We start from the raw sequence: 27,753 nt of genomic DNA, 5'->3' as shown, positions 1-27,753 counted from the left end.
GTTCCAGATTGTTCCGTTGGAAACGGATTCTAAATTGATATTAGTAATTGTAGCTCTCTACAATTTATTCATCAACAAACTATATAGCTCCAATCACGGCTGTGAATCCAGAAGCGCACGAGTTTAACCGTACTTTCAGTCCGAAAATGAAACTGCTCTGCCATAAAGAATCACCTCCGGCCGTTTCATCGCGCCATAACACAGGCGCTCGGCCTCTCGTAAAAGGTTAATCAAAAAAATTGCACGTGTCCGCGCACGGCCGTGTAATTAACGAGCGCTTCGGGGATTAAGCCGTCCACTGTGTGTGTATACACTGCAACAAGACGTTCTGGGCTACCAATTGATCGCGAAAAAAAAAATAATGATAAACACGAGCCTGTCTGCATAACAACGTCCGCGTTGTTAACTCGTCGGTAATTATTGCTGAAAATGCATATTTGATCGGTGCCGCTTAAATATTCATACGCGCGATCGGGCAGCCGGTCAAGAGGCGTCGCACACGCCTCTCGCATTGTACGTATACGGAATAATGGATGTTGCGCGCTTGCGCTCTCCCGATACGTTATTATTTAATAGAGAGAGCTCGGGCCATTCAATTAATCTGTCTCTCTCTCTCTCTCTCTCTCTCTCTCTCTCTCTCTCGAGCTTTCAGCGGATTATAACCCTATTTTTTCGCCGCTTTTTTGTCGTCGAACTCGCTTGAATGCGAGTATATAACCGACAATACGAATCCGCAGAGAGAGGATGAAATCAGAAAGGGTCAACACACAGTGTACTATACGTATGTGTCTATTGTAGTGTGTATACTCTGTGTATGATACACACACACGGAGAGACGGAGAGAGACAGACAGGTGCCGATGGAATATAAAAGAAGGGAGTCGTCGAAGCGGATCGAAATCATCCATGCTATTCCCGACTATAGATGTATATACAGCAGGGGAAGACTTAGTAAGGACACAAAGCCGATGAAGCCTCGCAAATTAATCGAGGAAGAAGGAACGCAACGACGACGACGACAGCGGGAAACGATCCCTCTCTCTCTCTTCGATCTAAATTCAATTATTTACACTCTCGCGCGAGAGGCGCACGGCACTCGAAATCAGCACACGCATCCGATTCGAGACATATAGCGTACAGTACACGGCGTCGTAGCGAGAATAGGTCCTTTAATTGCAATTACCGAGAGCGCACGAGACACTTAGGTGCTCGACGAGAGGATAAGTGCGCGCGCGAGCGCTGAGATAGAGAGCTTTGTTTCAAGTTTAAGCGAAAGAAGCTGTCCTCGAAGAGACAATATCGCCGCCAGCTCTCTCTCTCTCTTTCGCAAGCGAGAAAGCTCTTCTTCCCGATAAGAAAGCTTCCAACTTTTAATCTTGTAATGCTGCCGCTGATCAAAGCAGCGGCTCTTCGAATCGGAAGAGTGTAGAAAAAGTTTCTTTTCTTTACCCGCTTTTGGGAATTCGAACGCGGAATTTTTTCACACACATCGTCATCCCCTCGGCGGTGAGGATTCAATTAATAAAATGAATATAAATCCGGTCGTCGTCGCGGCGTATCGTCGGGATGAAAAAAAAAAGAACGAAAACAAAAGAGCCACCCTCTGTATACGCTCCATACACACAGCGCTAGCCCCATACACAAAGCTCTCATCAGTACGGAGCGTGAAATCCGGGCGTCCTCGAGTTTCCGCAAGTACAAATTAACAGCGGCCGGTAGCTCTCTCGTACGTAAATTCCGAAATGGAATTAGCGCAGCCATAGGTACTCGTGTGTAATGCCTTGGTCGCCGCCGTTGCGAACAAAGAGGAGTAGGGGGGGGGGAGTAATGGGGGCCAACGAGAGAGAGAGAGATAGAGCCGTCGTCCGATGAATGCTCCCGCGCCTATATATACGGTATTTACGCGACGAGAGAGCCTACACATTGATGAATGGAGAACACGTGTGCGGGAGAGAGACAGAAGAGAGGCTGTGCGCAAAACTAACAATCGCGAGGGACGCGCGAGCGCGGATTAAAAGCGCGAAGCCGTATGGCAGACCAACTCGATGAATTATGCGCGTCTTGGTCGCTTTTTTACGTTTTTAAGCCTTTGAATTGCGAGTGTCTAGACTTTTTTGTTTGCCATGTTTCTAATCCCCGCCCTCGGCGAGAGAGAATGTTTATTTTTTTGTTTACAAGCGACGAGCGAGAGAGATTACTTTGAAAAACGATCGGAATAATTGGCTGCGCCGAATTTTCGCGCTCTCCGCAACAAGTTACATTTCGGGGAGATTTTTTTTTTCATGTAGACACACGTGCGCGAGGATTATCGATACAAGCTATTTGTTTACTCCCGCGCGTCCGAGAGAGTTTCACGTTCAGAGAGGGATGACAGCTGTATTTTATTTCCAACTTTTTCAATTACACTCGCGCGAGTTTGACTAACGAGTTACTTCGTTAAAAAAAAAAAAATATATATATTGCCTTTCACGGTTTTGTGTACATCACGCAAACCTACGAAAAATCGTTATTATTTATCATACATTTTCAATATTACACAACACGCCTAAGTCCAACGAGGAGAAGGAGTCACGTCCGTGCGATAACGAAGAAAAAGAAACAATTACGCGGCGAAAAGCCTAAGCCCAGCTATACGATATTTTCAACCTGCACCAACCCCCTGAAGCAGAAGAAGCATCAGCATCGTCAACAATAACAACAGTAGAATCTCTCTCTCTCTCTCTCTCTCTCTCTCTCGTAGCTCGTATCAAAGATTCCCAACGCGTCGCGCCGTTTGCAGCCAGATATAGAGGGGAAGAGAGGCTGGTCCGTAAGCGCCGTAGTCCGAAGAGTCCAATTTATCGAGATCATCCCTCTCGTATCGCGCTTTCGCACCCGGGAGAGGAACGTGACGAGCGTCTCTAGCGTATATACACCATATAGCAGCTATATGTGATGCGTAAGATAAAAACGTGTAGGTAGTATAGCATAGTAGAAAGCCCGCACCTGAATTACCGGTCTATTCAGCAAAATGACCAGCCATTAATTATAACGAGCAGCTAGCTCGGCGCATGCAGTTGCGCGACCCTCTCTACACTCGTAAAAAGCTCGCGGGAGAGAGAGAGAGAGAGAGAGCCCTTTTGCGAGAGTATAGGAACCTGTATAAATATTTGCACGGGACAAATAAATCATCCTTTGATAACGAGCGGCGATATACGCACAGAGAAGAGGGAGAGAAAGGCTGCCGGTGCTGCAAGTAGTCGTCGTCGTCACGGCCGAACACAAAACAAGCCCTTGGCAGGCTTCCAAAAAGCTCGAGCGAGTGTAGAGCGTGGGTTCGTTCGTTGCGCGCGACGGAAAGTTCGGCTGCTCCTAATTTGCCTTTATAGCTTTATTTTGGCTTTGTTCTCGCGACGACGGCTATAGTTTTACTTTACTTTATATCCCCCTCTATACTGCCACTGGCTAGAGCTGACCGCGAGAGAGGCTGTTCCCTGCAGTTTACGACGACTGTCCTTTTTCTTCTGTGTGTGAGTGCGTTGGTAGCTCTGCGGTCGAGGTGATCCTTTTCATTTGAAATTTTAATTTCCGACGAGCCGTATACGTATAAGTACATGCGCTGCTTGCTAAGGCTTATCGTCGCGAGAGTGAAATTTCTGTAAGTGGATCGCGTTTCGACTGTATTGTGTGTGTGTGTGTGTGTGTATCTATGGAGAGCATCTACACGACAAAGGGCTCTGGGTTATAATGGAAATTTTGAGCAGTGTACACAGAAACACTCACTCGTCAGGCATTCGAGCTACTTAACGGGAAAAAGGGATCGGCCATAACGATCGTCCATCAGTTAATTGGAAACAAGCGCACCGCGTGTATACCTATTACGCGTATTGGAATTTTAAGAGGCTATGATGAGTACGTCACAGAACACGTCTCGATCGATTTTTCAAAAAAAAAAAGGAAAGTTAAAAAGTCAACCCTGCGCATAGAGGTGACAGGAACAAAAGGCGACGCGTCGAGCAGCTGTATGCCCATGTAGATTATTCATGAAAAGCGCAGAAAGCAATTGGTATCCGCAGAGCCATTAGAGCGCGTCCATTCGATTATAGAAGCTCCCGATGCCCCATACGTATTTTCACACACACACACACACACACACACACACACACACACACACACACACACATATATATATATATATATATATATATATATATATATATACACACACACATTGTATAACCTGCAATGGCATTAATGCTCGTATACTCGCGAGCGCTCGAAGGTAAACGGTAGAAAATCAAGTCTGCGTGTGGCAATAATAATCACTGCGCTGTGTATACAACCTAGTATGATACCCACACACACAAGCATATATCGACTGTTGTGCGTTTTGCCAAATCTCGCGGCCGCCAATTATTAATCACGTTTCGACATACACACGCGATGTGTATGTGGAAACGTGAGAGAATGTACTCTCTCTGTTTCCGGAATTAGATTAAAACGTCGTTTGATGTTCCTCCCGCTCTCTTCCATCCCTGATTTGCGGCGATGATATTAGAATATAGCGCAAAGAACGTCGCTAAAGGCTGCGGATTAAAAGCCCCGCGATATTCGCAAGATATACGAATTTGTCCTGTATACAACCTATACTATAGCTACTCGTTACACGTATGCGTTCGCGCACGGCTCCGACTGCCTTTATATGTAAATTCGGCGCGCGCGAGAGAGAGAGAGAGAGAGAGAGAGCGGACGATAATAAATTATCCGGTTGAGTCCCTCTCTCGGAATCTCGGTGTGCGCATTCAGCATTTACGCGCTAGCGCTGATATCGCGCCTATATATAGCGACAGCAAATATTTATACGTCGATGCCCAGACGCCAGTAGGGATGTTTGAAGAGTAATTAGCGGAGAGAGAGAGAGAGAGAGAGAGAGAGAGAGAGCCGTCGGCGGGTTCGATTTTTCGCGATGTTGCTTTTTTTCCCCGCGGTATGTGTATATGGAGGCAGGTCGAATTTTCATTTTCGGAGAGAAAGTTACCCCCGGCCTGCAGTGCAGTGTATACGTCACGCGCAAAATTCGCTCGATTATAATGCTATCGATTTTCGCCCGGCGAATTTAATCCCGTTGATATGTGTATACACACGGGGGAGAGAAGAGAGAGAGAGACTTGCATCGCGGCCAGACGATGTTTGCTCGGCTACATGCGCCCGCGTTATATACTCTCTCGGCGGCGCTCGTGGGACGTGTTGCGTGTCAGTCGGATGGATCTCTCTTTTTTTATTTTCTATCTCACCGTACGAGAGTTTGCTTAAGAATTTATTTATTTTTCGCGGTATACGGTAAATTTCCATTGTTGCATACGGTATACTGTACAACCGTTTATATATAATTCAAGAATATGTACGAGAAATCGCTGTCGACACGAGTAATAGAGCGTCTGGCGCGAGGGTAAAAGAAAGTGTAACGGTTCGCAACGCCGTTATGATATATACTCACACAGACACACTATAGCGACGTGAGTAATGCAATGCGCGCGCATTCCGCGAGTCTCTCCCACTGTGACTAATCTACGATGCACGAGCTTCGATTACGCGATATAATTTCATTGTTCCCCGCAGCAGCGGCGAACGCGATGCCGTAACGCAGTTCTCTCTCTCTCTCTCTCTCTGCCGATGTTATTACGTGCGCGACGTGCGTCTCTCGTGAGGACGTATGTACGGGTGTTCTTTGATGATCGGCCGTGACTGACATGACGATTTCACCCGCGTGAATTACGGTCTAATGTGTGTGCTTCGCTATGATCGCGACTGCTGGAACGCTAAAAGCTCTCGAGCTTTTTAACTATTCAACGCAGCACTCTACCCTCGTTTACCCATATTTTTGCCCCATTTTATTTTTATAAAGCGAAGCTTCATTACCGAAAATTACATTCGAGCTCTAATAAAAAAAAGCAGCGACGACGACAAAGTTTCACCGTCAAAGCTCTCTCCCATATACTCGTGTGCGTGGTTCCCAGGACTTTCGGGGGTGAGCCTCTATCCGCGCGGCAAAAAGCGGAAGTAGAGCTTCGCGGTTGATGATGATGAAGGAAGCGCGCTCGACTGGCGCGAGTTCGCTCGAAGTCCTGATTGCTGGATGGCACTTGACGCGCGTGTACGCGTGTGGGGCCTCGATGAAAGCGCACCGAAGCAATCAGTACAACGAGAGTTAGTGAGCGAGCGAACACGGGCTTATTTATTTTTTACGACATAGGAGCGGACGAGGAAGATGGAGTGCAAATAGCTCTCGCTGAAGGCAATTAAACAGCTTTACCGGGAAGAGTTTTTTTCATTTAACAAAGGATTATCGTGTGCAGCAGCTTCTTTTTTTTATTCTATAGTATTAAAACTCCGTGAAACGCTGCCAAGATTTTTTTACGACGAGCGGCCCGCGGAAGACTCTTTAATAACGCTCCGCGCTTTTATTACACATCGCAGGAGGTCCATCCTCTAATTCATTGTTTTCTACGCTGCCGCAACTACTCGTACGAGCTATTAAAGCAAAAAACGATGATATAGTGCATATAGCGAAAAAAAAGGAGAAGACGCGAGAGTTTAACGACCTTTTCCGGCGTTGTCTGAAGCTCTACGCTTCATTGAAATACTCGAAGGAGGTTTATTTGCGCACGGTTGAGCCACCCGCGCTGTTATAAGTGTATCGCGGGAGAGACAGAGAGAGTCGAGTGTTTTTGCAATGGGATACGCTTTGCATTTCTCGGAGAGATAATTGTTCCGAGAGCTCGCGAGCCGATACACTATACATATATACGATTACAAACGACGCGAGGGATGTTTAATTTCGGCGCGCGTTTCCATACCGATAAAAGCTTATGGCCTGCGCGTCTCTCTCTCTCTCTCCGAGAGTCAATATATGCGCAAAGTCGTTTCCGCGAATCGCGCGCTTGTACTCCGTAAAAGGGTTCAGCGTCTCCAGTACGCTCGAGTAATTTTATGTCTCTACCTGGAAATGGAGAGCCGCGAAATCGAATCGATTTATTTTTCCCCCCCCTCTCTCTCTCTCTCGTCGTCATTTTTACAGTTATATGTATATAGTATAATACAACACACGGCGGAGCAAGTTCAAGTGGCGCGTTCCGTTGAATGAAGCTCCGATGGCTCGAAACGATTTCCTGAAAAGTTGAATAAAGCCCGTTGTGCTTCGGCGCATTTCAGTGTATAGGTATATAAAGACGACTCGTCAAGCGGAGAGAACAGGTGCTCGCGGCAGGTTGTCGGCGAGAAGAAGGGAAGAAGACGGCTTTCCGCAAAATTGAGACTCGAAGCAGGACTACTTTCTACGCTACGTCTCTCGTGTGCAGACCCGCTTTATTTTCGAGGGCGATTCTTTTCCCCTATTTTCCAATTCAATTATTCAGCAGAGAGAGAGAGGGCCCTGCGCGCGCTTTTATTCATTCGAATTTCGTTATACAACACGACGACGAGCTTTAATGTTTAATTTTTTCTTTGCAATATTAGACGTGCGATTATATACCTCGAGTGATGCATTACATTTAAACTCTTCGAATTTTTTTTTCCCGCCTCCGAGAAATCGATTCTCCGTTCAAATACCCGCGACGCGCGACGTTATCGAAATAAACAGTATTCGCTCTCACGATGTATCCATTTCAAATTGCCCGCGCGCGCGAGATCTATATGCATTTCTTCTTCTTCTTCTTCTACTTCCAACGAAAATAAATACACGCACGCGCGGCTGTGTGTCTACGAGATTGAAAAACTGTCAACCGCCGATATATCCCCAAGTTTCCGTGTATTATGGTGTGAGAAAGGAGAGCCGCATTGTGTGTTTGTATTTCCGGGGAATATAAGAGTATAGCACCATAGTATACACGACTAGGCTTTTACGGAGCAGTTCCCGCGCGCGAGCGATATATAAAAACAAAGCCGACGACGCTCGGCTCGGCTCGCGTGTTATTTTAGTGCGCCGGCGTGTGCAGCAGCTGGAGAGAGAGAGAGAGAGAGAGAGAGAGAGAGGGGGGGAGAGAGAGAGCGCAAGTATCGCATAATTCACCTCGAGCGTCTTCTTCTCTCGCTTGATCCCGGAGACTGCTTCTTCTCTTGGCCTCCTCGTATTATATATATAGTCTGACGTCACCGAAATCCACCGAGTCGTTAAGCCGTCGCGAGGAGAGCGATGGATGACTGCAGCATAACAGCGTGTATAAGGAGCTTTCTTTTTCCCCTCCTAAATGCTACTTTACTAATTGTATACTCACACACTCTCGAGAGAACTACTCTATGTGGATGTCAAGTTCGAGAGTTGAATTACGCTTCTGTATACGCGTGTGCGTGTGTTTATGTCCAGTATATCACAGAAGAGACAGAGTATACACACGTGAACTGCTGTCGGTGAGGGTTATCATCATCGAATCATCGATCTCCGTCGAGGTGTATCGTCTGCCATTGATACGCGGCGTGTGATAAGGCCTTGATAAGATATCAGCCGAACGCACATCGGATACAGCGTGTGTGTGTCGTACGAAAGCGAAGGTGAGAGGCTATATTCGTCCCGTATGTATATAGCCGTGTGTACGCTCGCGAAGAGGCGCAGCTGAAGAGGCTTCGTTAGCGCGGGGCATGAATCGCGCGTCGTTAGTCCCTCGCTCTCGCGAAAGAAAATTCGGAAAATTGCCTTCCGCCAGAATTTCTTCCATGTTTACTACCGCGCATACATCGACGATACACAATCACTCGTTTCGCTCTTTTTCTTTCCTTCTCTCCCCTCGATTGCAAGAGCGCTGGTTGCTGATGATAAACAAGCGAAAAGCTCTTTGAAATGTTTACGTTTACTTATTGTGCAGTTGCGAGCTTTTTCTAAATAAAGGAGCAAAAGAAAAAAATTGCGCGAGCAGTGTGTGTGTGTGTGTAAACATTATAGAGCGGCAAAAATTCATCGGTGTATGTGCGCGCATGCTAATTTCAAGCACAAACACAAAGCTTTGTGTGCATAATGCATATGATCGATCGGACGTGTTGAAATGAGCTTCCAATAAAAAAGCTCGCGTTCTATCCCGCTGTACGTAAATACCGTATCAAGGCTTTTTTAGCCTGTTGTATAAATAACAACGAGCCGAGTCTTCCAGAACTTCGTACGTTTAATCCACAGCTATACATACACTCGTGAATGTATTAACGAGAGGAGAGGACAGGAAAAGCAGCGAAGCATATAAAGAAGCTCGAGGGCGACAAACGCAGGAATTATTATTAGTGCCGGCGCAGCTCGCACGAAACAACCGCACGCCGAGTGGGCAATTTGCAAGCTCTCTCTCTCTCCGCAGAGAGATTGCAGCAGCTTCCACATCGCATATAGTCCATTGGCAGGAAGAGTCGCTCAACTGCTCTCGGCTCACGCGTAGGTGTTACGCGTTATCAGGGCTCGTGTCTTTTGGAAAGCCGCGGCCAACGATTCAACTTGCCGCGTTACAACTCCCTGACACTATCGACGCTCTCTCGCTCACTCCCTTTCCACAGACTATATATATATATACGTGCAGAAGGTGGCTATCGCGGCACTTCAACCCCTTCGTGCAGTAGTGCGCGCACCGCAACTCGCTGTTTCGCTTTATCACGCGCGAAGTGCGCGCCGGCAAATTTATAGGCTCTATAGCGCGCAGAAGAGAAACACTCGGCCAGAAATTGCTGCTGCGCAACGAGAGATATTGTTTTCGTAGTGGAGTTACGGCGCGACGTCTGGCTGCGTATGTGGGGAAAAATTATTTTCGAATTTTGGACGACTATTGCGATGAGAACGCCAACAGCGCCCTCTGTGATGTGAACTTGCTAGGGAGATGATTTAAACTGTTTTTCGAGGGCCTGTTAATTATCCGCGAGCAATTACCCCCCGCTCGCTTTGTCTTGCTCTCGAGATACGGGGGAGAGACGGAATTGCGAAATGACATTTTCGCTAAGCGACCGTCGCGGCTCTCGAAAGTTGAGATTGTTCTCTGCTTTTATTCGCCCGAAGCGAGAAAGACTGTGTGTGGTCCTACATACACGGGAAACGGATTATATATCGAAAAAAAAAAAAAACGTTATCTAAATTGGGTGCGCCCGACTTGTTTTTATTTGCCTGCAAATGGGCGACTATCGCGCGCGCGAGTTTAATTATAACCCTTTGTGCCCACTATACAGAAAAGGAGAAAAATTCCCTCATACAGGTAATAGCAAAGTTTTAATTGCGAATATCGTATAGTTCGAACTTCCGCGCGTCGTCCCAACCTATATACGGTACACCTATAGAGAACAATGTCGACGAATTATCTTCTTTGAAGTTAGTTATACCAACTTGCCACTATGTATAATATCGAGTATACCTCCCGAACTTCCGAAATAGCAGCGGCGCAATATAGTTCGATCCGTCAGCGAGCTGTGTACACACAATCTGCAGTATAAAAGCTATCTCTCGAAAGCTCTATTCCATCGAAAAAGCACGGCAACAATTTGTAGGGGATAAATATAAATCGCGCTCGCGCGGGAAAGCCTCCGCGCATTCATCTTAATCTACCCCGTGAATTAACTCGTGAAAACGTCGGGGTCAGGGGGTGCAAATAGTCGTCCGGTATACTATATGCGAGGGGAAGTGAAAAAAAAGCTCTCGCGCGTGTGCGAAGAAATAAAGGTGTCGGGATCTATTATTCTTATCGCGACATCATCGCAGTAGCCTACGCGCGAGTGACAGAGAGTAACAGCTACGCAGAGAGAGAGAGAGAGAGAGGGAGGGATTGACGCAACGCTCGTGTTAATATTTTAACGCCGGGGGCGGTTCCGCGTAAAGTAGCCGCAGTCGGTCTTGTTGTCATCCGGTAGCTTTCCGAGATTTGGAGAAAAAAAACACGTCGATTTGTTTTTTTCTCTTCAACCTCGGGTTAATTTGCGCCGCGACGTAAACAAGGTGGCGGTGCCCTTGATCAAGCGCGCGGCGAGACAAGCAAACCGCCCGTAGAAACAACGGGACGAAAGTCCCTCTCGCGTGCGAGTGAGCGGACAATGGACACTTCTTTTTACCTCTCTCGGCGCCGATTCAGGCTTTTCCATGGGAGAGACTCTCTACGTGACGCGAGTCCACAATGCCCCGGGAGATCTTCTCTTTGTTTTTCCTGGCTCGCCACTTTTTAAATAAGATAAAGGCGTAATGCCACTTTTCTTTCTCTCTCTCTCAAGGCGAAGAGTCCACGAGGAAAGTTTAAACAGGATCCTCTGCTTGCGGCTGATGCGATTAATTTCCCGCGCGGCGCCGTATTGTTCTCGCCGCTTTGAGTAATTATTGTACCGAAATTTCGTCGTAAGCGTTTTAAAATTAAGGTCTTCTCCCGGGGCCGATAAGAGGATCTTAGATAAAAAATGCCTTGTAAAGGCGTAATGAATACATCACGCTGCGCAGGCATGTGCTAGAGCGAAAGTCAAACACAAAACGATAACGGCAGAGAATCGTGTCTCGAATTTTGCAGAACATTTTTACATAACACCCGTCGGATAGCAAATACACGCGAGTATATAGTACGAGAGAGATCGGTGTGCCGTATATCTCGCGCGTCGCTTGAATTGTTGATTCAGGTGTGGCCGACGTGGCCCCCGCAAATCGACGAAGAGAAATGACTCTTCCTCGAAGCATTTTTTTTCCCTCCCTTCTATAACTCGCTGGTTATTAATGATTATTCTCTCTTCCTTTAGTTCGAGCGGGTGAGAAAGAGAGAGAGAGAGAGAAAAAGGAGATTCTCCTCCTAAAGAGAGCACGGACACAAAGCGTTCCGTCGCTCAGAAAGCGGCGCGTGGAGTCTCATCGAAAACAACGAAGCGACGAAAGGCGTTTTGTGTGTATAGAAAAAAAGAGGCGCAGCCACTCGACTCTCTTTGAACAGTCTCTTTCTCTTCAACAGCAGCAGCAATAAACACTTTTCCCGTAGTCTCGAGACTCTCAGCTCTTGATTCTCATTTTCCCTTAAGGACACGGCCAAGGCATTCTTCTTCACCCTTTCGCTCTCCCACGCGAATATTTATCGCGAGCGGCGTTTCTTCTCTCCGTCTCTCACTCGTAAATAGTTCTGCAATTATACGCGGCTCGCTGCATCCCGAATAATACGCTTAAGTATCTCCTTTGTGTGTGTGTACACGGATAACGGACAGAGGTGAAGAGCTCTTTCATTGAAATTCAAAAAGCCCGCGCCATACAGACACTCGCGGCGACGACGGTCATCAAATATGTAACGGAGGAGACTCGCCCGTGTGTTTATGTGTGTGTAAATAAAAGAATTCCAGAGTGAAAAATCAAACGAGAGCACACGTGCGCGAGCTCTCAGGGTCTTATGTGTGACTTCGGAGGCTGGCTTCTCGACTCTCCGCAGGTATCCACCGAGTTTTTTCTCTCTTTCGGAGGGGCCTCTCGCGCGCGGTTCCCATTGTTCGATGAGAACCTGCGCGAGACGGGGAGAGAGAAAGAGAGGGAAAAAAGCTTCTGCTGCAGGGGAGGAGAAGAAGGAGCTATTAAAAAAAGGTCGAGTCGTCGGACAGGTGCGACGACGACGACGACAAGCAGCGACTCCGAGGCAAGTGTTTTCCACAGGACTTTGACTTTTCCGTGTAGTAGCAGTCCGTGACGAGGAAGAAAAAAAAACAACGAGTCGCACGGGCTACTGGGTTTTAAATGTCATCATCGACTCGGGCGTCGGGTAATGACTTTCCAAGAGGGAGAGAATCGATTCGATTCTCGAGAGAAGCGAGGCGTAGCTCTTTCTAGAAAATACCAAAATCGCCAAGCGCAGGAACATCGGCGTGTAACCGGGCCGAAGGTTCGCGGAGAGAGAGAGCGTTGGAACGCCGCCGCAAAAGAAATCAAAAGAGCAAAACGAGCCTGCGGAGAGCGTGCTTCTCGTGCCAGACGTTCCCTCTCTCTCTTTTTCTCTCTTTCGCTGGTTATATGCCACCGCAGAGTCGTATATAACCGACCGGTCGTCTAGGGGGGCGCATAATCTTCCCGCACAGCAGTACACGATCTCACAATTTTACTGCTCCTTCTGCGATTTTCGCGTTTAATTACGCGCGTTCTCCTGCACACAGAGGAGAAAAATCCGCGAAAGAATGCGCGTATAAACATCGGCAATATCGGCTCGCTCTCCTCTCTCTCTCTGTACCTTGTCGTTCTTCGCACCTGTTCGCTCTCTGTGCACAGAGAGAGCCCGAAGAGACTAATTAAATTCCTCCCGCCGCGTCACAGGTGCGCGCGTGTATATCCTATACATATAGAGCGCGAAGTATATGCTGCAGTGTTAGAGCGCAAAAGAGAGAGAGAGAGAATACATCGGTCACGCGAGCGCGAGAGAGAGAGAACCGCTGCCGCCGGAAGCGACGGTTTGTCTTGCGCCGGTCTTTCGATGCTGTTGCAGGTAGGTATCCGAGAGCGGCTCGCGCTTTGCGGTCGGAGGGACCTGATGTCTATAGTCAGTCTCTCTTGGAGCCTATCTAAACTTTGCTCGGATTTCGCGGGAGCGTATATCTACCCTCTCCGTCCGAAGTTAATGATCGAATTAGTTCGGGAGATTGTTCTGGGAAACGGCCGCCGCGATCGCCGCGTGTACCGGTCGAACGACGTCGGATAAAGGGAAAAGAATGAAAACGTCGGACAGGTATAATAGTGCAAGAGTAAGCGTAAAAAGTATCTAATCTTATCGCTTAGCTGCAACGGTCACCTCTGCCTTGAAAACAGAAACCCGTTACCGGTCCACGAGCGCTCGAACAAAGAGACCTTGGACTCTCCTCTCCGGCCGTTATAAATTTCAAAAACTCGCGCCCGCTTGAAATACAATCCTCCCGGCGGCGACCGTTGAGATTCCGCGAACGCTCGTATTCCCCCCCTCGCGCGCCTTATCTACCGAGAAAAAAGACTCACCTGCGAAGTGCGAGAGCAGCAGCGACAGCAGCAGCACGACCGTCGCCAGACGCCAGGAACGGGCCTCCATGATGTGTCTTCTTCTTCTTTCTTCGACTACGATTTTCTCCTTCATATACGAGCCTCGTGTAACGGGTCTACGCGCACTGTATTCCCGAGCGATGAATAATCCGCTCTCGGGATTAATCAGCCAGTCCGTGTCTCGGTCGGTGCAGCAGCAGCGGCAACGGTAGGAAAAAACAACACAGCGAAAAAGGCGTGACGCCGCCGCGGTAGCGCGCGACTATCACTCTCGATATATACAAGCGTGTATGTACCGATCTCCCGTTGTCCACACGGCAGCGAGGTTATAATAGTATCACACACCGGAATATATATATATATATATATATATATATATGCGTAGGTGAGAACGCTTGGGCGAAAGCACACCACTGTATAATGTATAATTATATATTGTCTCTCTGTATGTAGGTATATAGGTAAAACAATAATACTATATTATGTGTCCGCCGTGTCTCAGTCGGTCTCTCTCTCCTGATGACTGCACTACACCGTGCGCTCGCCGATCTCGGACTGCGCTACGCGGGCTCAGCTCGGGACACGGCTCGGCGCTCGGCGTGCGCGCGCGCTATACTCTCGCTCGCGCGGCGGCTGACTGATGGCGCCGAGTGGTGGGGAGAGAGACTCTCTCTCTCTCTCTCTCTCTCTCTCTCTCTCTCTGTCTTTGTCCCTCGTATATACGTATGTGCGTGCAGCAGAGACTGGATAAAACACGATGTGTCGGGGATACCTATATACACCTTTCCTTTTCAGTTTTTCACGTGCGAGTGTGTGCACGTTCGCGCGCCGGGAGTTGAAGGTTGTTGCACTAGAAGCCGATGAGTCCCCCCGTATATAACGATGCAAAAAGAGAACGTTTTGCCTTATCTCGTCGGGAAGAATAGTAGTGCTGCGGTTGGTTCGACGACGGTATTCGCCGTAGCGCAGAGTTGCGTCACCTCTGCAGCAGCAGCGAATGAAACGACGAAGTGAATCACTTCTTCTCTAATCTTAATGAACAGGTGAGTCAGGATACTTATTCTAGTTTCGCGGGTTTTCAACCTCTCTCTGAGTAACTCGATGATCTTTTACTTAACGACCGATCGTTTACGGGAAATGCGACGTTTCGATCCATACTTTCTCGGATATTTACGAGAGCATCCGCGTGTGTAAATAAATTTCACGAGCTGCTCACACTCGCGCGAGGACGTAAAGAAAACACAGGGCGTATAAAGGGACGTTGAGGAGAGCTTTCAGAGCGATGATATCGTCGTCTTATACCCGTGCGTGTGTAGGAGAGAACTACGAGAGGGTTTTTAGGGCTTCGGAGAAGTTCGAGCGAAATGCAACGGGCTGGTGTTTTTCTTGAATTGCGCAACGCCTTTCTCTCTCAGTCCTCCTGCGTTTCTACGCTCTTTTTGCCCGCGAGCAGCAACGGAGAACTGTTATCTTCGACTAACGGCCTTGCATTTGAATGCATCAACTCGCGCTGCTGCAACGCTGGCTCTTGGAAAAACGAGAGTTTCTCGAATTTACATTTTTATTCGAGTTTTAGACGCGCGGGATTATTTCGTATTTACCGAGTGGATTAAAGGGACGTTGTATAATTTATTCCTGAGGCTGCTCGTTATATTCGACTGGCAAGGAGGATATAACGGTGGAAGAATTGCGGAAAAATTCGATTTTCTCTGCTGCGTTGCTTTTTTAATGCGACCGAGTCGTGACGAGAAATTCAATATTGTAGGACGTCAACAATGCGTCGAGAAAAAAACGCATCGAGAGTCTCAGGAGGTATAGGCACGCATTTACATGCGAATCTCTCGAATGACGTCGTTACCCGTGTTGTTGTCGACGACGTCCGAGATTTAAATCCAGCTCGCTTACTAATTCTTCCCCAATAACAACAAACTCTTCGAATTAGCATAATGTTATCGATGACCACCCACATTATCATCGTCTCGTCGCGCAGACAAAAGAGAGAAAAGCTGGTCCTCACCCTCGATAAATAAAAAATGAAGCTCGCAGCTCTCTCTCTCTCACGCATTACTTATTTTCCACTTGTCCTCTCTCATATATCGTCGTTCGAGATAGTGTATGCTATACGTGCGCCTCGTCGAAGGCAAGAACCGAGCAATGCGCATCGATTACACCGGATCGACCGGAGAGCCAAGATTGATGAGTCGCGGGACTCGTGCGTACAGCTTCTATAAATGTCCCTCTCTCTCTCTCTCTACTCGGACGACGGAAAGCCGCGCGTACTAGAGTGGAGTGTACGCGGGTGACCCCCCGAACTCTGCCTATGTGTGGGGATTATACACACGGAATTCCTCGAGTCATCGCGGCACTTTGTGCCTGTGCCGGGAATATCGACGTGATTTTCTGACGATTCATCTGGCTTTCTGTGTGTAACTAATTTACTCCATTGTGCAGTCTCCTCTCTCTATTCTCCCGAAATATGGATCCCCGCCGGCGTGTGTATAGTAAATAGAGGCCGATTCAATTAAACTTTCAGTCATTGTTGGCAGCTTCAATTTCGCCGCTGTCCATCCATTCTCTATAGACACACTGCGCGCGTCAGCGTCCGAAAAACAATTTGACTTCGCGTTCGAAAAAATAATCCCGCGCAGCGTCGAAAATTCTCTCTCTCACTCTCTCTCTCTTATCAAAACTCCACCGGCGCACAAAGGCAGCGTCTCTTTTTTCCCTGCGAGCGTCATTTGTCAGCACTGTTTACAAAGGCGCTCAGAGAGTCTACTAGGCGAAAGGACATCCTCAGCTGCTTCCCTTCGTCGTCGTTGTCGGTTGCAGGACGACTTTTTGTCGGCGTAGAGAACAACGTCCCCGTATATATATATATATATATATATATATATATATATATATACACCGCTACACGTCGCGCGCAGAGTCGACGCTTCTTGCAGCGCAGGTTCGTTCGTTCCGCGGATATACGGGCAAAAAGCCGAGCGCTAATACCGTAAGTAGCCGGGATTATGCCTCGTCGCGGTGAGAGAAGATGGCTTGGATTAGACCGGCTGCGGATTTTCGTTATGTTTTTTTCTTATGCTCCAAGCACGGCGCCTCGATTTTTCTTCTTTTTGGCGCTGGATTGTAGATAGTAGTAGGCGACGTGCACTGGCGTGACTGAGGGGGATTATGCTTGATGCGGAAAAGAGATGCAACGTATATAAGGTAGGAGAGAGAGAGAGAGAGAGAGAGAGAGAGAGAGAGAGAGAGAGAGAGAGAGAGAGAGAGAGAGAAAAGTTTTTTGGGTCGAGTGTCCTCGAGTTGAGCATTTTACGGGGGCAAACGTTGACTTAGGACCGGTATGTGTTTGCGTAGAGGATGCTGTTTTCTCCATTTGCTTTGGAAATATTTTCTCATATATTCGAGCGGTGTAGCTATAGTTGGTAGAATTTGCCTAATCAGCGCTGTGGATTAGCTATATTTTTATCGAAACGTCTGAATAGGCGACTGATGAAAGAAAATTGACATCCATCGTAGCGCCGTGAATAAGCCGGTAAATAAGGCGATTTCCAACGCGAAACTATAGACATACGCAAAGCTATGCTCGTGAAAGAAATGCAAAGCAGTCGCCGTCGTCGTCAGCGGAGGAACGTAACGAAGGAGCTATTTCACGATATATAAGAAAGTGTATGCATCTTTCTCTCTCTCTCTCTCTCTGGAGGAGAATAAGGGTGAAATACGCCCGACTGTATCTACTTGAGCCGCGCGCTTCGAGTCTCTGGTGGGGGGGTTGGTTATTAAACACTTAAATCTTTCTCGATGAATAAAAAGGCAGCGGCGTCTGCTGCCGCGAGAAAAAAGCTCGGGAGCTTGAGAGAGAGAGAGAGAGAGAGAGAGTAAGAATAAATACCCACAGCTTGCGCCTCGGGACAGAGAGAAAGTGGATATTCGAGGGAGGTAATATAAATACGGCGACGCGATGGATGCCTTTTTCTCTCTTTTTTTAATTAAATATTTACTTTGAGAAGTTTGCGCCGCGGGGTGCTGCGCTGTGTGTATACGATACTCTCGCGCGGAAATTTCATTCGAATTATATATGGGTATATACTTATGCGTTCTTTCGAGTGCTCTGAACTCTGACCTGGATTCATCTCCTCTCTACACGATACCCCGTATCTTCTGGTATTCCGCTTAATTCGGTGAAATACGAAGAAGACAGTCGCGAATCGGTTAGCTCTTTCGATCCCAGAAATAGGATATGCGCAAAAAAAAAGAAGGAGACAAAAATTAGCTCTCCTATATATTAACCGCAGCAGTCTCGCGTCAATCTGTCGTCAATAATTAAAAAAAGATTTCCCTCGCATTACACGCCGACGACCACGGCGGCAGATTGCGCGAGACGGAAGAAAGCAATTTCGCGCGCGGGGAAGAGAAAAAAATGAATACCAAGCGAGGAGGAGGTTCGTCCCTTCTTGGCTGGATGAAAAAATAAGAGAGCAGGCAAGAAAATTACGAGAAAATGAAAAGGAGAGCGTTCGCGTCTTAAAGAGATTTTCCGCGGGAGAGCGACGCGGCGCCTGGAAGGCAGGCAGCCAGGCGGGCGCCGAAGCTGCGCGCTCCAAAGGGTTTCTCGAGCTGCCCGCCGAAGCGGCGCCAGTGGCTGCTGCAAAACACAATGACGACGAAATGGGACGACCTACACGAGCTGCTTCTCTGCAGTCCGCGCGCGTTTTGCGCAGACGATCGAACCGTGTACCCCCGGTAGGAGCTTTGCCTAGGTCGCTGCTCCAGATCGCGATGGATGGAGTCCTTTGGCGTATTGCTTACTTTTGCCTGCGGGACGATCGCTTTAAAAAATTTTTTGTTATTTCCAGAAATTTCAAGGCGATTACGCGCGGATCAATGCGTTATCGGGATATTTTTTCCGGTGCAAATGAGTCGAACCGGTCTCTAGCGGATTTTTTAACTTCCTTTTCTCCAGAGTGAATCAGCGATGACGCACCTTATTTTCAGTTATGGATTTTCAGAGCGTCGGTAATTCTCCGCGAATGTTAAATATCAGCTTTTGAAATCGAAAATCAAGAATTGATAGCGTCGTGACTAATTGACCAAAACCATCAACGATGAAATTCACCATTCAGCACCTCATCGAATCTTACCACACTATAATATACAGCGTTTTATCGAAACCTACGCGTTGTATTATAAAAGAATCCAAAACCGTTTAATATTATAATGGTAAATTTTAAAGCGTGATACCGACAGACTAGGAGCAAAGAACCTCGCACGCATGCGGGGGGGGGGGGGGAGGAAGTAAAAGTCGGCAAGAAAGAAGAAGCATTGTATTCGAGTTATGTGAAGGAGCGAGAGAGACTGTGAGGGGGAGAAAATAGACGCTGTGCCGGAAAAAAAAGGCAGCAGCGGCAGCTCCTTTATGCCGCACAAGTGGGCTTCAGGAATCTTCGGAGGTAACTGCTTGGAACTTGCACCAGGGGGGATACTCCCCTCTCCCTCGCCATTACATAGGCGTGTGATGAGAAGCACCTGAAGAGTTAATAATAAATAATAGGCTCCCGAGCAATAAACACGAAGGCGATATCGTTCAAATTTTAATCGATATAGTCTCCGCGTGCTTTTGAAATCGGTAACTACATGGCCCACGAATTTGGGTTAAGTGCGCGGTGGCGCTTGAAAGTTTAAAGCTCTCATCCGCAAGGATCGATAAACGGCGTTACGTGGCTACCGATGGCTCTTCAAAAATAGAACGAATTAAACTTCCAATTAATTCCATTCCAATTAACCGAATTTTAACGGCCGTTTAACGGGTAATTTAATATGCGAGCACTCGTTATATTACCGTTTACACACGAGCCCCGGAAACTAGGATACGCTTTAATTAATGCGCGAGCTTTCGGCGGATTTTTTCATTTCAAACGCGCTCGCGTGTTACACCCCAATTGCAAGCTCGCTCGGGGGTTCGAATTTTGAAAAAAAATCGCTCAATTTTTACATACGCGCGAATCGGGAGAAAATAGAGCAAAATTGTTATCAAAGCTCAAAGAATCCACCAGGGCGAGCTTTATTGCCGTACGCGGACGTTTTAAAAGCTGCAGCGATCGCTAAGTTTAATCCGCATTTCGAGGTCGAGCGATCTGGTGCCGGAAATCGGAAACGGCCGGCGTTGGGAGAAAGAAAAGGACTCGTCTATACAGCACGTTGCAGTATACCAGATAAACCGGGAAGTCAGCCCCGCGGAGAGAGTCAATATTGCGATCTATAGGTGCGCTGAGTACACAGAGACGGCGCCGCGGAGACAGATGGCCCAATTACGGGAGTAATTTTCACGATACGAGGTTAACGATCCTTTTATCGATCGAGTCTCAGCGAACCAGAGATTAGAATGTATATATGAAAGCTTTATATTGGAAGGAATAAGAGCAGCGGAGAATCGACTCGGCGAAAGTGGATAAGAGAGAGCATAAACACTTCGTCTGTTTCTCGCGCGAATTTTCCCGAAGAGAGTAAGAGAGAGAGAGAGAAACGAGCGAGTGGATTGAGTCGCTTCGCGAAAAGCCGATTCGCAAGCTCGAACAGACGCTGTGTAGACGGGGATCTCGATGCAGAGAGCGAAGGATTTACAAGAGTATTGAGTATCTCTCTTACACTCCTGCGCGCGGGGTCAAGAGTTTAAGAGGGAATTTTCGCACCTTAACGAGAGCCTATTGAGCAGACGATCGACCGAGCGGATAATCTATTCGCGGAAATTCGGCCATACCGTCGAGCTATTCGAAAAATGAAGCTGCAGTAGATATTTTTAATCAAAACTCTTCCCGGGCATTCCGAAACTTCCAACGCGGAATGCGCGCATAGCTATAAATATAACACACTCGCCCCCGCAACTTGATTTTCATCGCGTTTCAAAAATCGAATAGGGAGTGTCTGCAGTACAGGCTATACACACACACACACACACACACACATATATATATATATATATATATATATATATATATATATATATATATATATATAGAGAGAGAGAGAGAGAGAGAGAGAGAGAGAGAGAGAGAGAGAGAGAGAGAGAGAGAGAGAGAGAGAGAGAAATCGGACAGATGGAGAGCACAGCCCAGCGGCATCATCGCGTCGATCCTAATCCGATTACACGGCCCATTGACGTCCAAAGTGCGCGCACGCGCTCTGCTCCGTCCATACGTGAAGGACAGGATCGCAAGAGTCTAATGTGCTTGTTAAACGTCCAGACTCTCTCTCTCTCTCTTTCTCTCCGATGTGTTGTATAGACGCGAGAGAGATTTGCAAATAGAAAGAGGGACGGAAAATCTCCCCATCGGTGAATCTCAGGGCTGCACTGTAATCTCGTCTATATACGAGCGCTCGCTCTCGTTACCCTCCGCCGCACATTCGCGGTATTATATCCGCAGGCGCTGGCGAGATTCTAATTTGTATCGCGGAATTTTCAAAAGAATCACGCCGCGGCTTTCAACGGACTAGGACCGAGATATACCGAGATATATACGCGCGTTCGTGAATGTCGGAGTTAATTAAGAAGAATTTTTCGACGAGGGTATACGTTGAATCCCCTTCTTTTTTTCTCGCTGGAAAAAGGGCGTGATTTTTGTCGTGTGTTCCGCGAACGTAACACGATCAGATATTCTCGGTAGTGATATTACGAAGCTTGAATTTTTCAAGCGGAATCACATTTCTTCCAGAACGTCTATCTCTCTCGCTTGCGCGCTCACGAGGGAATTGAATTAGAGGTCGTAGTATTTAACGAATCGATTTTGCCATCAAGCTTGTTAAAACTATTAAATTCCGACTATATTATACACCATAAGCCTTGTACATATTCCACGAACGCAATCTCTAATATTCGTAATATGCTACTTTAAATTTCGCCCGTTATAACCGCCATACGTATAGCTCGTCCACATTTATTATTATTTCGTCCTGTGTACTACATAAACGTTATCGCAATAGCCGGGCGCGTTCTATAGGATTTATCTGTCCTGCTGTACTAAAATTTATCGCGTTTCGCCCATAATCCAAGGAATCGCTTCGATCGCTCAAAAAGCAAAATTTTTTTTTAAATCGCGTCCAATAATTCTTTTCCTCGCACACCGTACTCGCCCTCGGAAGATTGGTGTAGCCGATCGGTCGCGCTCCGCGCCACTGACAGCAACGCGGGGGCGGAAGCGCTTAAATAAGGAGTGAACCCCCTATACACCTATATACACACACGAGTCGTAAATGGATGGTCGAGCGGCCCTTGAATTACGAGCTGCTATGTCGAGTTCCGAGCGCGTTGGCCCCTCTTCTGTGTAATGCAATTATTGCCTTTGTATATGCGCGAGAGATGTAGATACGCGAGCGATTATTATCGAAAGCAAAGCTCCGCAGAGCCGTTGGATTTGTAAACCGTCGAATCTTTGTTTTAGTGCGGCTAGTTGAAGAAGCAGTGCCGAGGGAGAGCTGTACGATTAAATGGACTTTAATTCGACTAAGAGGATCTTTACGGTCTCTTACCTCGAGCTGTGGAACTGGACTGGGCTGTATACGTGTATAGAGCTTTTATATATCGCCGTGTGCTTGCGCGCGCGCGCGCGAGCTCGTACTTCATATTGGCCTCACGCGCCTGGCCGCGACAAGTAAATTGCTTTTATCGCCGTCGAGTTGTTTTATTATGGAGGAAGTGCCGGCCGTCGTCGTTATTTTCGAAAAATTATACGTATTACATACATTTGGTCGGTGTTGCAGCTACTGCATATTCCTCCAAGAGTATATTATATCGAGAAGTCATCGGCGTCTCTCAAGACAGCAGAAACGAAAACAAAAGTTCCAACAAGAGCCTCCCTCCCCCCCCCCCCCCAGCGCTTGATGTCCGATGCTTGCTCGCGATATCTCCTGCACTTTACGCTCACGAGCTTGAACTCTGAAACGCGAACATATACATATAAAACTCGACTCGATGCTCCCGCAGGCCGGAGCAATTTCAATTAAATTTAATTTAAGGGCTCTGCACTCGTACTTTGTATACTTCGCGAAGTATACACGCGTATTTCGCTGCCGACCCATATATTTCTCAAGCTTTCAAGTGGCTAATTAAGATCGATTTGTGCTCGGCGTAAACACGCTTATTATTTTCTATATTTCTCTGAATATATTCTCGACCCCGTTCAACTCGACAAGCAGACCTAACAACAGTATAGTGGCTGGAATTATAATCGGGCTCAAAAATCCTCCCTCAAACTTCACCGCAACAGGGCGTCCGTATCAGAGGAAAGCTCTCGGATAGCCGTCCTTGACTCTCCGCAGAATTAAACGCAGAGAGAGAGAGAGCTTCTGCGGCATAGAAACTTGAACAAATCCCGGCCTTTGGAGCGACAATCGCGTTGCTCCAAGGGCCAATCTCTCCGAGAGAAGGATCCTCTCTCTCTCTCTCTCTCGGTGTGTTATCTAACTGCAGTAGCGTCTGGATCGACTCCAAGCCGGGTCCGATTTGGGTTATAGCGCCTCGCGCACGCAGTACTGCCACCGCCACGTCCAATCGATATAAACTCGAGCTTTCTCTCTCCCAGCTAGACTACTGCTACTATCCGAGCCCATTATCATAGAGACGCCGGATGATGGCTATAGAATATAGCTCTCGCTCGCGCGCGATAATTCGAAGCGTCGTGGCTATATGGTATATAAGCGCGAAGGTGTCGCGCCTTAATATACGCGGTCGCGAGTGTAACTAAGCCAGCGCTTATTACGAGCCTGAATTTGACGGGCGTGTGTATAACGTAGGTATATATACCGAGCTAGTCGCCTGTATATATACTGGATATCGATCCCTGGCATCGGTATAATAGGAGGACGCATTTTATTGCCACTATATGTGTGAGTCATTCGATTTTCAGACACTTGGCTGCAGCATCGACGCTTAGAGATGTGATTCCAAATTTTTGAGAAATACGGCTTATACTTCCTTCGCGTAAAATAATAATTTATACGAGCGAACGTCAGTACACGCGGACAGCGAGTGCATTCGCGTGTCGCTACGGAGAGAATTCATGATCGAAATTAAAAGCGCGCGCGCATTTCATAAACTGTCAACGCGCTTTTATATCGGCTCGTAAAGCCCTCTAGAGGCTGAATTACAGCCCTTCTTTTTTCCTCTCCCGCGTCCAGTATTATCGTCAGATTTCACTATTTTATAGCTTTTATACCGCGCTCGAAATTCTCCGCGCCTCTGTGCATAAATTCAATGTTTCTCACGTGGCTGAAAAATTCAAGCTCGAGCCTTTGACGATCCGCAGCCCGTGAAAATCCGGCCCGAAGCGCGCGCCACTAGCTCGCCATTATCGGATCAACTATAATTAGGCTATACGCTCTCTTCGTTCGACACGTGTGCTTCGCAGCACTGTGCGCGAGAGCGCACTCTCTATACGCGCTAATCCGGCATTCAAGGAGCGCAAACTTTCGGGACAGACGAGGCAGATGCTGATGGCTATATAGCGAACTGTGCGTATGCGCGAGTGTATTTATATAGAAACAAGGTGTCGAGTTGGAAGATCTCGCGCGGTCTAGAGGGTCGCGCATTGTTGCGGTTTGGGAAACTTTTGTGGAAATCTTCGAAGCATAATGTTTTATTTTTCTGCTACATGGATTGACGTATAAACGCCTTGGACGCCAATGCATTCGTAAGCCATCGGCGCTACTTTCACTATACGCGTTTTACCAGCCCTTCGATTCAAAATCCTTTGTCCGCGGAAAAACCAAGCCGCCGCACGTACATCGGCTTCGCGAAAGGCCCTTGTTTATTCTTCCCAATCCTCGCACCCCATAAACCCTCTCCCTCGCAACATCTCTACACACGCGAGAGCGTCTAGCCTCATATCCCAGCATGATCGGTATACACATACGCACACAGGGCAGACACCAGGCGTCAGATCGTCGCGAGCATCGGAGTCGGCACACGCGTCCCGGAAATTGCGGTCGAAGCCCGGAACGCGCGAACCGCATCCATGACGAGTTGGCCCTCGTTGACGAGCGAATAGGCCAAATAAATAACTCGCTCACTCCTCCCCCCTCGTATACCAGGCCAATCGCGCTGATGATTCGCGCCGAGCTTGATGCGCGCCCTGTGTACTAATTAACGACTGTTTGTCTTTCGAGCCTGTGCCGATGATAAAAATACGCATGGATGTATAGGCGCATCGCGCATTTGAGTTATGAGCTGGTGAATTTTTCGCGCTTTCATTAGGAAGGAAATGGTGTTTTAGGCTGTACACCGGTTTTATCGTAGGATGCGTATATTTATCGGGCGATTTTTGTCGCTGATGGATTTATGGCGACGGGACGATATACAGATACGGCTGGGCGGCTGTCATGTTTCTTACAAATGAATTCGTGTACGCGCGAGGTTAAAAAAAAAAAAAAAAAATGCGGCTCGATGGACACACGCGTGCACTGCTGCTGGGAGATTAATAAAAGCCGCGGTTTTTACGGCTGTTTCATTGATATTGCGTCTGTTGGGAGATACACGGCCGTTCAATCATTGCTCTATACAAAGTATAGAGCTTTCCTTATCGAGATTCCGACGATGCTTTTTATGCTCCGGGTCCAGCCTCTCCGAAAGTTGTTGATGTCAATGGAGCCTTTTTCACTAACTCGAAAAGCTGTCAGATCCTATAGGTCCTCGTTTATCTCGCGGAACACTAGGTTTCGTTCACTCGACGTCAATAATTTATCGTCCTTTCTTCGCCTTCCGTATATATGCACAGATAGAGAGACGATCGTTCCGTAATCCGATCAAAAAGACGACCCTGTATACACACACACACACACTGCACATCCGCGTCTGCGAATTCCAATATCTATTAATCCCCCGCGAATACGCGCGAAACCGCACGTATAAAACGTCGGCAGTCCCTGTACACATACTATATAATATCGACTGGCACGTACACACACGCGTGGGCGCATAACCCGGCGTCAAAAACGGCGCCGTTGCAGACAGCAAGACTCGCGTCGAATTTTTCATTCCAATTTACGGGCCGTCAAAGTCGCGCGTTCCGCCATCGCTCAGACACTCGGCGAAAGCCGGTGCATTAATAATTCATAAGTTCTCTCTCTCTCTCTCTCTCTCTCTCTCTCTCTCTACCCCCCTCACCCCCGATGGAATATCCTCGCGGCTGTTTACGCGTATACGGGAGAGAGCAGCGTGTATACCAAAACACTTAAATAATACACGGAGATATGCGTGCAGCAGCTCTCGCGAGCCCTTTAGTGCGAGCTGTGTATGGGTGTGCGCGTGCAGTTCTGCGGGGGTGTATATGTGTATGTGGTACAGAGTCCGGTGCAAGGAAGATTATTGCGCTGCGAGCCGTGGATTTTGACTCGATTATGCAGATATGCTGACGATGTTCGGGGTATTTAACGCGCTCTGAGCGTTGGGGTGCAGGGGCGTGTGCGATGAATTTATGTATATTTTTATGATATTGTTGTAGAGGAGCTGAATTTATTTACAGTGTGATTATTTTATTTTTTTCTTTTTACAGTGAAAGTGCAGTGTCGTTAAAAGTTTATAAACGTGAGTAAAAAGTCAAAGGATCGGCGAGTGCAGTTTTATTATCGTGTAATAACTTCATCGTAAAGTGCTAGAGGTCTATTACCTTCGCCGGGAATCGGTGTCAAGTGCTTAAAAAAACTTGACCGAACTACGCAGAAGCTCCTGTACACGCGCAAGTAAGTATACGCTGCGCAAAATTTAACGACCATTGCCCTGGATTATATAAAACCTCATCATCAAGCGTCACCACAAAGCCTTATTAAATTTCCCCCGAAAAATTAAAAGTCTCTCGCAGCCGCTCTCTAATTGCGCAAGAATTCGTCTTCATAAAGCATCGTATCTCGCACCTTTTCCTTCTCTCCCTCATCATCATCCCACGCTCGACTTAACGATCCTTCTTTCCCCGCCAGCTCGAAGAGAAAAAGGATCTAACGAATCGCGGCTGCTATGCAGAGCTAAAAAGCAGAGGAGAGAACAAAAATGTTGAAGAAGCTGGAGCTTGCGCATGTATATATATATATATATATATATATATATATATATATATATATATATATATATATATATATATACACAGTGATAAAGAGAAGTCGTTGTCCAGCTGGCGACGCGGAGGCGGCGCGCCATGGAAACGGCACGGGGCGATGCGTCGTTCGATACTGGCACTGCGTCCTCGACTTTGCTTCTTCTTCTTCTTCTGCGAGGGCTCACGAATTTCAGGAGCTTCGTGCCGCGGCTGCTAAACGACGTGTCAACACGCGGCTGCTCTCTCTCTCTCTCTCTCTCTCACGACTTCCGAGATGCGAGGGGAATTCCGTAGTGGTTTTCTCCGCCATACTTTACTGCTGTGTACCGCGAATTATTATATTCTGCTTTGCCGCCAGACGCAGAGAGGCTGCTGATGCGACTCTTCTCTGGTTTCATTGTTTTCTCATGTGTCTGTGTGTCCGTGGGAAGTTTTCTGACGTATCGATCGAGTGTTACGCAGAAATGCTCGACTCATCAGCGCATATTATACAATATCGAGACGCGGGAGGGATTGATAAATTTGAATGAGAATAAAGGGATAAAAGTGTCAAGTCGAGACTATAGAATAATCGACGGGGCGTCGTTAAGCCAGCGCTGTATGATTAGCCGTGACACTGATCCCCATCGGTATCTTTCCCCACGATCATTAGTACCGCATTACGGCTACGCGGTTCATTCAATTATGAACAATAATCGCGAATCGATATATTCGAAAATACGCACACGCA

The 27,753-nt window shown here is 47.4% G+C and overlaps 2 protein-coding genes across 6 annotated transcripts in view; one reads left to right on the top strand and one right to left on the bottom strand.

Annotated features, from left to right (window-relative positions):
• The window catches only part of LOC100123003 (fasciclin-2), a 55,304-nt gene extending 40,438 nt beyond the window's left edge, over window positions 1-14,866 (bottom strand). For 4 of the 5 annotated variants that reach the window (XM_031933736.2, XM_032596027.1, XM_032596030.1 and 1 more), the window contains exon 1: window positions 13,918-14,866. In XM_031933736.2, the coding sequence (XP_031789596.1) occupies window positions 13,918-14,032 (115 nt within the window). In that variant the 5' untranslated portion in view covers window positions 14,033-14,866. The remainder of the gene's footprint in view (window positions 1-13,917) is intronic. The other variant, XM_032596029.1, reaches the window with a different exon arrangement.
• LOC100114335 (glycine-rich protein) overlaps window positions 14,753-27,753 on the top strand; it is a 58,246-nt gene continuing 45,245 nt past the window's right edge. Inside the window, exon 1 of the mRNA XM_032596044.1 lies at window positions 14,753-14,981. The gene's annotated coding sequence lies outside the window, so the exon portion shown is untranslated. The remainder of the gene's footprint in view (window positions 14,982-27,753) is intronic.

This window comes from Nasonia vitripennis, chromosome 1 (assembly GCF_009193385.2).
Source record: "Nasonia vitripennis strain AsymCx chromosome 1, Nvit_psr_1.1, whole genome shotgun sequence".
Taxonomy (NCBI): Eukaryota; Metazoa; Arthropoda; class Insecta; order Hymenoptera; family Pteromalidae; genus Nasonia; species Nasonia vitripennis.
Note: the sequence above shows the minus strand (reverse complement) of the source record. Positions and strands in the feature narration are given on the sequence as shown.